General features: G+C 37.4%; 1 protein-coding gene across 5 annotated transcripts in view; it reads right to left on the bottom strand.

Moving 5' to 3' along the window:
* Positions 1-3894: 3894 nt before the first annotated feature.
* The window catches only part of ATXN3 (ataxin 3), a 28709-nt gene continuing 19098 nt past the window's right edge, over positions 3895-13505 (bottom strand). For all 5 annotated transcript variants that reach the window (XM_036264465.1, XM_036264466.1, XM_036264467.1 and 2 more), the window contains 2 exons: positions 9616-9707; positions 3895-4942 (listed from right to left, as the gene is read on the bottom strand). In XM_036264465.1, coding sequence (XP_036120358.1) covers positions 4851-4942; positions 9616-9707 — 184 coding nt within the window. In that variant the 3' untranslated portion in view covers positions 3895-4850. The remainder of the gene's footprint in view (positions 4943-9615; positions 9708-13505) is intronic.

The raw sequence follows: 13505 nt of genomic DNA, 5'->3' as shown, positions 1-13505 counted from the left end.
TTCAAATAAAAACGTGGGATTCTTAGCTTCTTAAAAAAGATCAGAGGCTCAAGTGATAATTGCGCCCTTGGGCAGCAGCTAGCTGGCCTGCTTTATTCATCGCCGAGACCCATGAAACAATGCTTCTCCAACTGCACTCTGCAAGGGGTCCTGTTAAAAACAGGTCCTCCGGAAGTTGGGAGTGTGGCCTGAAACTCTGCACTTTGAAATTCTCAGGTGGTGCGGACGCTGCTGGTCCTCCAACCAAACTGAATGGCAAGGTTAGGAATTAACAATAAACACAAAAACAAAAATAAAAAAGCAAACATTACCTTTATTTAATAATCTTTGATATTTAAAATACAACTTATAGAACATCCACATTAACAATAGAATCCTCAGTGTTCAACAGTGATTTGGAAGCCCAGCTTTTCTAAGGACCAGACAGGAAGGCCTGTGTGTGTAATAACAGAAACACTCAGAGAGGGGTGCACACAGAAGCACTGCAGAGTTGAGTCCTGAGCAAATGGCACCGTCACAGTGCACTTGTGTCATGGCCAAATGATAATGCCTTTATTTCAGATTTTTTTTTGTACTTGAATTTCAAATAGTTTATTTATACATAAGAATTATTTTTAAAAAGTTATTCCTAGTAATCCAGTGTTACTGTAGAAATTAGATAACCACATTCAAATGTACATTTTCCTCTTTAAAAACAAACATTAAAACATTCCCAGAAACATTCACCTGTGAACTATGCAAGAGAAAACTGAAGTGCTTCCTCAATAAATCTGGCATTTCCACATATATTTTACTATTGCTCCCCACTCCTCGTCTGAGTCCACAGTTGTCAAGTATTGATACATTATTTAGCATGCCAATTACTGTGAATTTAGAAGTGATGTTACTAGCATTAATTCTTAAAATGCCAGATCATTTTGGAAAAAATAAAAACAGCAAAGATTTTCTTCAAATTAAAAAAATCAAAATTCAAGCATTAACAAATCATGTAAATAATCTTTTCATTCATGAAAGCAGAATGTAACGAAATATTTTTGTTATGCCAGTTCACTTCTTTAGCAAAAAGTGCTGGTTATAAAGGGACCAGGAATGAAGAAAAGTTATTTGAAAATTATGAGCTCAGCCGGTGTGGCTCAGTTGAGCATCATCTTGTATACCTAAAGGTTGCTGGTTTGATTCCATCAGGGCACGTTCCTAGGTTATGGGTTTGATGTCCATTCAGGGAGCATAGAGAGGGCAACCAATTGATGTTTCTCTCTCTCCCCCTAATTCTCTACCTCTCTTTAACCATGTCCTCGGGTGAGGATTAAAAAATAATACAAACTGGCCAGTTTGGTTCGGCGGTTAGAGCATCAGCCTGTGGTCCAGAGAGACCTGGGTTCGGTTCCCACTAAGGGCATGTGCCTTGGTTGCAGTTTGTCGCGGGCCCTGGTTGGGTCATGTGGGTGGCAACCACTCGATGTTTCCCTTTCATGTCAATGTTTCTCTCTCTCTCTCTCTTCCTCTCTCTCCCTCCCACTCTATCTGAACAAAAAACAAAAAAATGTCCCCGGCTGACTCTGAGGATTAAAAAAAAAAAAAAAAAAGAGCACACCATTAAATGTGGAATACCTTTTAAAAAAAAAATACAATAATCTGTACTACCGAGATGATTAGTTGATCCAATCTGGGTTTTCTTAATGAAGATCACATAACATCTCCATACTTGTTAGGGCCCGGAGATAACAATTTAAGTAAGTGGTGATCACAGGCCTCTCTAATTGCAGGTCAAGTTTTTAATAAGTCATCAATATTAATTATTGAATCTTAAGAATTTAAAACATGAAGATATTTCAACTGAAAATATTTAAATTATATTTTGCTTATGTACTGAATCAATTCTTTTTTTAACATGCACAGGTCCAATGGGCCAATTTTAAGACATTTAGTAAATTTTGGCACTAGCATGATACTATTAAATATAGTATCAAACATGCAGACATTAAAAATGTGATTTAGGCTCCGACTGGAATAAAATTTACTTTATTGAACTTAATATTAAATGAAACAATGTTGACTATTGGTAGTTTTGCCTATGAGTCTCATCTGGTTTTGAGTTTTTTTCCTCATTAATTTTGGCATAAATAAAGTCTTAATTAAGAAAAATCAAGTTTTAAAGAAAAAAAAGCACCTCCTTAAATAGTCTGTGAATTGTAAATTATTTGGCCAAGATCTTAGAATTGAAATATAGTTTACCTACAGCAACCGCTTCAAATAATTTACAGTACTGAAATATTTGTTCCTGTAAAAATGTATATTGATGGTTTTAGATCAGAGGTTAACTATTCTGAATGTTAAAACATAAATAACTATTTATTAAATCCATGACATCTCAAAATATGAAAGTGGCATTTCCAAAGCTTGTTTAAACTTTACTTATAACACTAGCATTGCCACTGTATTTATACTGGTAATACAAATTATACATTAGAAAATGATACCAGTAGTTTAAATATTAAACATTAATGTGTTCCCAATTGATAAAACAGAATGGAAATCTCAATATAAAGTGTTAGCAGGACAGCTGTGAATTCCATTGTTCCCGACTTTCTTCCAGGTAGTATAAAGTAAACAGCAGTTCCTGATGTGTGATTTATAGCTATTTGTAACTTTTACATTTTCTGATACTGTGGTTATAAGCATTGACATCTTTTGATACTAGTCATCAATGGAATTTAAGTGTTCAATTAAACTTAAGCCAATCCAAACAAGATGAGAGTTTACTAGTGATTCTGAATCTGCCTGCCAAATATAACAATGTCACAACAAACTAAATAAACACATTCGAATGTATCCAGTGTGTGCTCAGCTTTGCTTTTAAAAAATGCCTAACAAATGAAGGTCAAACATGCCATATTTCCTTAAAGGCTTTAACAAGGGTGTGTAATATAAGAACTTCATAAACTCTAGGTAAAACTTGTTCATGTTTTCTCATTTTTATGTTAGGTAACTCATCAATTCAAGTGTATGTAGAGTTTTATGTAAATTTTCAATGGGAAAAGATAAAGACCAAATATATATATTGATTTGTGAGTCTTGAAAGAGTAGTACTAAAGTCTAACATCCCTTGCAGTTCTCAAGTTCTATAATTCTTCTGAAACATTTTCAATTATCAAAAGAAAACTAGATTTTAAAGTAAAAGTGTCCAATTTTATGTAAGGGAAACTTCAGAAGATTTCACTTGGCACAAAATGACGACTAAAAAAAATCTGTCTCTTTCCAAGGAAAAGCTGTATCATAATCATAAATAAAAAGCATTTTCTCATCTCTTTTTACTTAGCAATAAATCCTAGATCAAAAATATTTCCCTGATAAAATGTGTGCAACCACATACCAGTATGGCAACATACCATACTTTAATTTTGTAAGCTGTCAGCTGAAATGTCTTCTTAAATTTTAGCTTATGAACAACAACTCAACATTCAAAAGGGCTGCAAAAGGGGATAAAGAATGAGGGATGCAGAGCAGATGACAGAATCTAAAGCGCCCATTTCAGAGAGACATGGTTTATTTCACCTAAACCATACCCTTGTACTGACATAGCAAGAAACTCTCTAGCCATCTCAATTAAAGATCGTTTATCAAAACTAAATACTTTCTTATTTACAGACTCATTCAGTACTGTGTGACTTCTATATAAGCTATTTTAAACATGATGCAAATGTTAAATCACAGTATAAATTTAAATATATTTTGTTAGTAAATTATTTTCTTGTTCCAGATCATAATCTCTGGCAAGCTACACCTATTAGATGTACAGTAGAAACTGACATCTATATTCCGTGACCCAGCTGTAAACAGAACAGATAGCTCCAGTCACAAGAGGAAAAATAAAATGAAGCTGCTACTAAAATTGAAGGCCAAATTTTGTCTATCATACATTCATGGTGGGTATTAGATATTGTCTTACAACAGAAGGAAACTTGCTTGCATACTTTGCTTCTGTTTTTCTCAACTTGAAAAGAGGAAATAAAAAGGTGCTGGATAGAGGGTTACAACAAAGCTGCAAAGTTCTGACACAACTAAGAAGACATCAATGAAGCATCTGGGAAAGGATGTGCTCACACATTTTAGAAATGCTCATTTATTCTTCAGTACTTGTGCAAGCTGACTTCAGAGTTTAGGAATGCACCAGAATCATGAAATAATGATCCCATCTTGGAGGGCTTAAAAAGAAAAATCCCAAGAAAGATTACCATCTTTTAAGAGTTGTAGAAAAATAATAAAAGCCATGTAGCAGATAAATTGTGATCTGAGACAATAACATGAGAAAATACCCAAGTGCACAATACACAGGTGGAGGGAGAACACTTATCCTTCTGGAACCATTACTATTATCAACATAGAAAAGAGATACTGTCCTAAAAGATTTAGTTAATGAGACATAGAAGCAACTATTAGGTGATGAAAGTGAGCCAAATTATATACACCAAAGGGAAGAAAACAAAAATATATGGAAAAAGTTCTGTGGCAAGAGCTTTTTAGTTGGTCTGCAAAAAGATTCAAGAAAAATGCCCTAGTTTAGACATGTTAGATATTGCACACAAAAATTAAAAAGGAACATCGAGAAAACTATTCTAAATTTCTTTAACTGCTAGAAGCCTCTTTGGCTAGTATTTGAAGGATCATTCTTTAGTCCTACCATTGATGCATTTTTTTCTTTCTCAGCTTTTTATTTGCAAACCACCTAAAAGTCTTATTTCCTCTGTTGAACATTGTTCTCTTTGACACATTACCAAAATGGACCCTATGCTTTAATCACACAGGACAATGTTGGAAAGTATGAATATTTTAGAGATTTGTAAAAGGTATTATTTTTTTTCTTCTGTTATGAAATTATTTCTAACAGTTTCTAAAGACATGGTCACAGCTGCCTGAAGCATGTCTTCTTCACTCATGCCACCTGTTGGGAAAGAAAATACATATATTTCTTAGAAATTTTTGGAAAATTATCAGTCATCAAAAGGTAAACTCTTAGAAAATATATTTTCGTTTGACTACTATAGTTTCCTTTTTGATTTTTAAAATTTATATATAGTAAAATTCACTCTTTTACAGTTTTATAAGTTTTGACAAATGCATAGAATTGAATGACCATCATCACCAGACACAGAACTGTTCCACTGTCCCCCAAAATTCCCTTGTACTGCCCCTTTACAGCCAATCTCCAACCCCTAATCCTAGGCAACCACTGATGCATTCTCTGCCCTATAGTTTGCCTTGCCCTGCATGTCAACATAAATGGAATAATACAGTGTGTATGGAGCCTTTTGCGTATGGCTTCCTTCACTTAGCAAAATACAGCCCTGGCCGGTTTGGCTCAGCGGTTAGAGCATCAGCCTGCGGTCCAGAGAGACCCGGGTTCAGTTCCCACTAAAGGCACATATTTTAGTTGCAGATTGTCCCTGGCCCTGGCTGGGTTGTGCAGGTGGCAACCACTCAATGTGTCCCTTTCACATCGATGTTTCTCTCTCTCTCTCTCTCTCTTCCTCTCTTTCCCTCCACTCTATCTGAACAAAAAATGGAAAAAGTGTCCTCGGGTGAGGATAAAAAAAACAAGAAAGAAAAAAAAATACACTATGCTAAGTGAAAAAAGATTTTACTTTTTGAAAAAAGATTTTACCTTGTTGTGTATATCAATAAATCACCTTTTTAAAAAAATCTGTTTTGAAATATTTATTCACAGAAGTTGCAAAGATAGTCCAGACAGGACCTGGGTACACTCTGGCTCAGTTTCACCCAATCTAAGTATATGTAGCAAAACCTAGATATTGACACTGGTACAATGTTGTGTATAGTTCTGTAGTATTTTATCACATGTGCAGATCTGTAAAACCATCACCAAAACAGAAAACTGTTCTAATACCACAAAGATCTGCCTCTTGTTATCCTTTTATATTCATACCTACTTCTCTCCCAGTTACCTTCGCTAACTGCAGGTAATGACTAAGCTATTCTACATCTCTATGAATGTCATTTTTACAATGTTATGCAAATAGAATCATCCCGTTTAAGCCCCTATGAGGCCTTTTTTTTTTTCCCTCTTGCATTCAGCATAATGCTCTCGAGAATCATCCAAGTTGTTGCATGTTTCAATAGCTGGTTTCTTTTCAATCCTGAGCAGTATTCCATAGCATGGATGTACTAGTTTATTTAACCATTCATCTCCTGTAGGACATTTTGGTTGTTTCTAGTTTTGGGTTATGACAAATAAAGCTGCTATGAATATTCGTGTACAAGTTTTTACTTGGACAGTTGTTTTCATTTCTCTGGAATAAATGCTCATGAGTGTAATGACTGGGTCGTATGATCAGTGTACATTCAATTTTTAAAGAAACTGACGAAGTGCCCTGGCCGGTTTGGCTCAGCGGTTAGAGCGTCGGCCTGCGGTCCGGAGAGACCCGGGTTCGGTTCCCGCTAAGGGCACGTACTTCGGTTGCAGTTTGTCCCCGGCCTTGGTTGGTCGTGCGGGTGGCAGCCACTTGATGTGTCCCTTCACGTCGATGTTTCTCTCTCTCTCTCTCTTCCTCTCTCTCCCTCCCACTCTATCTGAACAAAAAATGGAAAAAATGTCCTCGGGTGAGGATTAAAAAAAACAAAACAAAAAAAAGAAACTGACGAAGTATTTTCCATTGTATCTGTACCAGTTCAAGTGAAATGTAGAAACCTCACCTCCCTTTACTCTCCCCCATTTATAACTGCCTTAAATAGTTTCTATATACACACTAAAAACTAAATCAATGTTATAATTCTTGCTTTAATCATGAAACATAATTTAGAAAGCGCAAAAGGAAAGTCTATTGTGTTTACACATAGTTTTATTCTTTCTACTGTACTTTTTTCCTTCCTGATATTCCAAGATTACTTCTTTTATCATATCTGTTTAGAGAAGTTCCTTTAGCCATTAATTTAGGGTAGGTCTGCTGTGCCAAATTCTCTAATTTCCCCCCTGCAATCCCGAAGGAAATGTTCACTGGATATAGTAAATGAGAGTTCTTTTCGTTCAGCACTTGAAAAATGTGCCACTTCCTTCTGACCCCCAAGATTTCAGATGAGAAATCTGCTGTCATGCAAATTGCTATAGGTTAAGGTATTTCTAGCTGATTTCAAGATTTTCTTTTCTTTTTTTACCCAATTTCAGAAATTGGACTATGTGTCTTAGTATGGATTTCTCTGGGTTTATCCTGTTTGAGGTCCACCAATCTTGAATCTGTAGGTTTATATATCTTTTGTCAAATTTGGAGAATTTTCAGCCATATTTCTTCAAATACTTTTTCAGCCCAAACCCCTTTTTCATCTTCTTCCTGGATTCCCATGGCACAAATATTAGAGCTTTTATTCTAGTCCCACAGGTCTCAAAGGCTGTTAATTTTTTCCAGTCTAATTCTCTCTATTGCTCAGAATGGATAATGTCTATCGTTCTGTTTTTAAAGTTCACTGATTCTTTCCTGTCCCATTCACCTGTTGGGCCCATCCACTGAATTTTAAAATTTCAGTTGTTATTTTTCAGTTCTGCAGTTCCACTTGGTTCCTCTTTATAGATTCTATTTCTTCCCTCTTTTTATTTTTTCATTTGTTTCAAGCACGTTCATAATTGCTCATTATAGCATTTTTCTGATGGCTGCTTTAAAAATCCTTGTCAGACAATTCTAACATCGGTGTCATCTTTGTTATTCAAGTTGAACTTTTCCTGGCTTCTAGTATGATAAGTGATTTTGGATTGACTCCTCGCCATCCAGATATTATAAGACTGTGACTCTTGTTTAAATCTTCTCTTTTAGCAGGCCTGCTCTGACAGCACTGGTGGGAGGAAAGGTGCTACCTTGCTGCTGCCAGATAGGAGAGGTGTGTATGATTATGACTGTTGAACACATGGAAGTTCTGACTTCGCACTGTCCTCCACTGATATCTACATGACTGGGAGGGTAGGAACGCCTTGTTACTGTTTCTCACTGACACTGTGGGGGTGGCCTCATTACTGCCTCAATGACAGCCTTAAATCTCCACTAAGCCCCTTCTGATACCACCCAGACAGGAAGCCAGAGAGACGACTCTTTAATGCTGGTGCAACTCTAGGCTCCCTATGACCACTGACACCATGGCAAAGGGGGCCCTGCTGTCTCTTGAAGAAAGTAAAAATCCCAGCTCTGCACTTGGCTTTCTCTGACATCAGCTTGGCCAGGGGACGTGGGAGGTGGGCCTCATTACTGCCAGGTTGGGATATAAGACTAGGCTCCTACTTAGCCTTTGCAGACAGGGTAAGCTGGCAGTAGGGCCAGTTTATTTACCTCGTCCAGTTCGGCTGGACTAGTGTGTTTATCATCTAAAAGTTTCTGTCTTGCTAGGTGGTCCCTTCTGGCTACACAGAGTAGGCTTTCCTTGGCCTCTCTTTCTTGGATGGCACCTGTGGCTTCTCCAGCATGATGTCCATGACAGATGAGGCAAAAAGAATACCCAGGCCACTCACCACTGTCACTACTCTGCTCCTGAGCTTCCTAGCCCACAGTCCTCTCTCTACCTTTCATATTCTTACATTTAGCACAAAGGCTCAGGATTGTGAGTTGTACAGAGCAGGAGAGGAGAAAGTATCAGTTCACTGCTTCTCATCACTGATACAGTCCGTTGGAGGCAACGCAGGTGGCACATCCACTTCCCAGCTGGACTGACTACATTTAGGCAGTTTCCACTTTGAGGCAGTTATGAATAAAGCTGCTGTGGGGATTTACACTCAAGTTTTCTTGTGAACCTCCGTTTTCTTTTTCTTGGTTTTGCACCTAGGAGTGGGACTACCAGATCATGTGGTTCAGTTCACTTTACGTTTGTAAGGAAATACTGAACTGTTTTCCAAAGGTGCTGTGTCATTTTACGTTTCTATTTACAGTGTATGAGTGTCCCAGTTGCATTGATCCTTGTCAGCCCTTTGGTATTGTCAATTTTATTTTTTTTATTAGACTGTTCTCATAGGTGTGTAATGGTATCTCATTTTGGTTTTAATTTGCATTTCCCTAATGATGCCTGATGTTGGGTATATTTTCATGTGCTTATTAGTCCCCCACATATTTTATTTGGTGAAGTGTCTGTTCAAATCCTTTGCCCATTTTTTAAGTTGTTTTCTTATCTCAGCTTTGAGAGTTCTTTACACATTCCACTTAGAAATCCTGTTATATACAGTTTTTCACTCAACTTCTACCAATAACTGGCCAAAGTTTAATACTTAATAACCAAGGTCTGATACGTAACTCTAGACTTCCTATTGTTATTTAGACTACATTCAGATGGTTTGAGTTTTCCAGGGGGTAGGATGTACTTATTTTCTACCTAGTAATATTCATTACCTCTGAGGAACTTGTGTAGAATATACTAATTACTGTGAAGTTGCAGGTAGCATTTATCATTTTAAAGCAAAACATCCCTTGAGTGCTCTAGTCTGCCAGCTTTATCCAGGGAAACTTACAAATACCTTAAAATTTTGATACAATTAGAGAGAAAAAACAGCCTGTAAAGCCAAAACCACATAGAGCCTGTGTGGCAAACAGAGCGTGAGGTAATGACCGTGATGTACGTTCGGAGGTGTACCTAGATCACTGCCAAGTGCTTCTGGACTTGTAGTCGGCGTTTCACATGGGTGCGAAAGCTGTCCTGGTGGGTCCTGCTGCTGCTGCTGCTGCCTGAAACATGCACAAGAGAATGCACATTAAAAAAACAAAACCTAAGAATAAATATGCCATGAGAAACACTGTTAATGTGGAAAATAAATGGTTGCACAAAACCAAAGTCACTGGCATGCACAAAACAATGTAAGAGCAATCAGTCTGATACATGTTAGTAAAAGTATCACAGTGCAATCCTAGGAAACTGAGATGTAAAATTTGAATTTATCAGAGAAATTAATAGGTAGGTATATTTACCACAAAATAACATATCGTACAAAAGGATTCACTGGTAGCTAGTTTTATGAAAATATATTGGTTTGTAGATCCTTAACATTGTGGGAGGTCACAGAAAATAAGCACCTTCAAGAAAAATAAAGCATCTTAAATTACCATGTACGTTGAAATGATCTCTCCATGGCTGGCTCCTTCCTGTCATTGAGATCCGAGCTTAAATAGCCCCTCAGAGATACCTTTCCTGCCCACTTTCCTAAGGTAGCCAACTGGCATTCTCACGATTTCATCACTTCATTTTAATTTTTAGCATAAACTTATCACCATCTGGTATCTTCTGTCTTCCTCTTTGAAGTGTAAGCTAACAAGAGTACACACCTTCTCTTGTTTATTGCCCAATGCATAAAACTATGCCAATCATGTGGTAGGCATTCACCAAATACTTGATGAATGCAAGAAATGAAAACTATCTGACATACATTATCAAGTTTCAGTAATATCTATTGTGTTAAAATAAGCTCTCCCTGTAATTTTTTAAGCAGAAAAAACAGTATCACAAAACATTTAAACATGATGGTTATGATGTAATAGGTCCTTACAGTTAGAAAATATACACTGAAGTGCCAAGATGCAATGACAGATCGTGTCTGCAAGTCATTCTCAAATGGCTCAGAAATGTCAAAAACTGGGGAACCTGAGCGACATGTATAAGGAGCTCTGTGAATTACTTTTGCTTTTATGTATAGTTAAAATGATTTCATATATACATATATATGCTAAAATTTTAAAAAGCTATAAAACAGCAACAATCTGAGAAACCACAGCTTTCAAAAAATGCATAAAAGGCCCTGATGGGTGTGGCTCATTTGGTTGAGCTTCATCCCATGCACCAAGAGGTCATAGCTTCAATTCCTGGCCTGGTTTCGGGGTAGATCCCCAGTAGGGGGTCTGCAGGGGGCAGCCAATGGATGTTTCTCTCCCTTTCTCTCCCTCTCTCTCTAAAATCAATAAAAAATATATTTTTAAAAAATGTATAAAAGGACTTTTAAAAGAACTAGAATTTTAAAATTACTACTAACACTACTAATAAAAGAGCACACTTTTCTCCTAGGGTCCCCCTTAGTCTTGTGTTTTAAATATGAGCAACAAAGAAAATTCAACCAGTGGGGAATCGCACTTTCTCCCTGTTGGTCTTTGAGCCAGCATACTGATATCTGCATCTGTTTATGACTCTCTGGTGTGCATGGCCAATGATGTACACATGGGCAGTGTACTCCCACTAGCATACTCTGATTCTGGAACGTGGCACGAGAAAGACAGGCTGTGAGTTATGTAGATTTCCTGGCACATCAGCTGTCTCTCCGTGCCCTCTTCCTCCTCCACACAAGAAAACATGTCAGAATGCAGGGGAGTGATAGGTGAGACAGTGACTTTATTTTTTTTTTTTTTTTTTTTTTTTTTTTTTTTTTTTTTTAGTGGTACGTGCCCCTAGCGGGAACCGAACCCGGGACTCTCTAGTCCACAGGTCGACGCTCAACCACTGAGCCAAACTGGCCAGGGCGAGACAGTGACTTTAGAGGGGTAACTTTTATTCTTCTTTAAATTCATGAAAAGTGAAAAGTAAATGTATTGCCAACCTTTACACAACTCTGACACCTTTAATATGTGATGACACTGCAAGACAAAATGTGTTCGGATGGCACTCATCATCCAGCCCCACTGTGCCTTCTAACGTGCCTTCTGTATCATAGAGTCTGGAAAGCTAAAAACCACATCTTAAGTTGCTTTATACCTAGGATTCTGGAAACCAATTAAGCACTCACACGGGCTTTAAAAGGCAGGAAGGAGGCACAGCCACCTTCCTGCTGCTTTGTTTGTTCTCTGCTGGCAAGTACAGTCACGGGGATGCCAGTTCCGGAATTCTGCTTCATGGCAATTACAGTGGGGGCCACATTTCATGTTCCCAGGCCCTCATGTCTAGGCAACTGTGGTGGCAGTTTCCTGATCCTGGGATCACAGCTCTGGCAGTGTGTTCTTAAATTCAATATCCTGATTCCCCATCATCTCAACTTGGGCAGTGGTCGCAGCTCTTCAAACAAGTTCGAATTCTGGAGGCCTGGTCTACAGCCTTCATTTCAGCTATTCCTAAGATTGTTTAAGGCCTTAATTTCTGTATTAAATATTTTTCTGCTTAAAATACCTCTAGTAGTTTATAATTCTTAGACTGAACCCTGACTAAGCCATGCCACTGAAGTGGTGGCTCAAGTAGTAGGCAACCAGAATATCACAGCAATCCAAGACCATGAAAACACTTGTACCTTCCTTGTTGAGAAACACTTCTTAAGTGACAGAAAGAAAGGATCTACAGCATTTCAGAGTTACACCCATGAGAAGACATCAATAATGCTAATGTATACCTGTGGAACACTTTATAGCTTACGAAACAGTTTTACACACCCTGCCTAACTTGATGCTCATAACGTGAGTGAAGGCAGGTTTTGCAATGACAAAGCTGATATAATAGTTTGCTTGGGGTTTTATGATAGGGAAAATGGAAAAAAATTTGGCTATGTGCTGGGGGGCAAAATGAGGAGGAGGGTGTCTGGGGGGAAAAAGAGAAACATCTGTAACAAAAATAAATTAATAAAAATTGAAAAAAATGGCTATGAAAATATTTAAAACTCTTATTCGTAACACATGAGTTTGTAACAGGTAATTTTTTAACAGTACTTTTATGCTTCGTGCATGAATACTGTGTTTACTACATTAAGTATGAAGCTTCCAATGCTCTACAGAAAAGCAAAACACCAATTCCCTATAAATTTTAATGGATAACAAGTTAGCACCAGGGTGAGTTTGGAGAGGGTCAAAAAGAAGAAAGAGTTAGCTCGATGACCTTCAACCCACGTTCCCAAAGATGGAAGCTAGAGACAAGAACCCATCTAGACTTCATTCTAGTGAAACGCAACTATTAGTTTCTCGGTTCCTTTATTAATGAGTCCTACACGATTTCAAATTCTAGCCAACATTAAAAGAAATACCAAGAAATCAGCTCTTAACTCTTCTCAGTGTGTGACTCTAAATCTTCTCTAGTTCTCCTAAAGCTCCCACCAGTATTTTTCAAGTCAAACCAGGAAGCAGAGGATGAAAAGCTGAAGCTGGAAACCTTCATTGCACACCTTCCTCCCCATCAACTACTCTCCAGCCAGGAAGGAGCCATACCAACGCTCAGCCAACATAAAAGGGTGCAAAGTTGATAAAACATCTGCATCAGTTATCACCATTGTGCTTGTTAGAATTTCTTAGTTATTATGGAATGTTACTGCATTATTCTTTCCACTCTAAAAAGTTTCATGTATTGGAAGTTCCACATTTCTAAACCAAAAAAAAATTTTTAATTTTAAATATAAGAGGGATATGTTTTTATATTTAAAGATGTTTTCCTTTTCTTAGATATATTTGTGAACTTTGTAGATTCTCTATAAAGTATGTCTGATTGGACAATTTTATTCTGGCAAAAAACAAAGTCTGAAAAACATGGTAGAAGAATCACTTAGAAATTGTTCTGGAAAGCAGTTTAGA

This window comes from Molossus molossus, unplaced genomic scaffold (assembly GCF_014108415.1).
Source record: "Molossus molossus isolate mMolMol1 unplaced genomic scaffold, mMolMol1.p scaffold_m16_p_1, whole genome shotgun sequence".
In the NCBI taxonomy this organism is placed as follows: Eukaryota; Metazoa; Chordata; class Mammalia; order Chiroptera; family Molossidae; genus Molossus; species Molossus molossus.
Note: the sequence above shows the minus strand (reverse complement) of the source record. Positions and strands in the feature narration are given on the sequence as shown.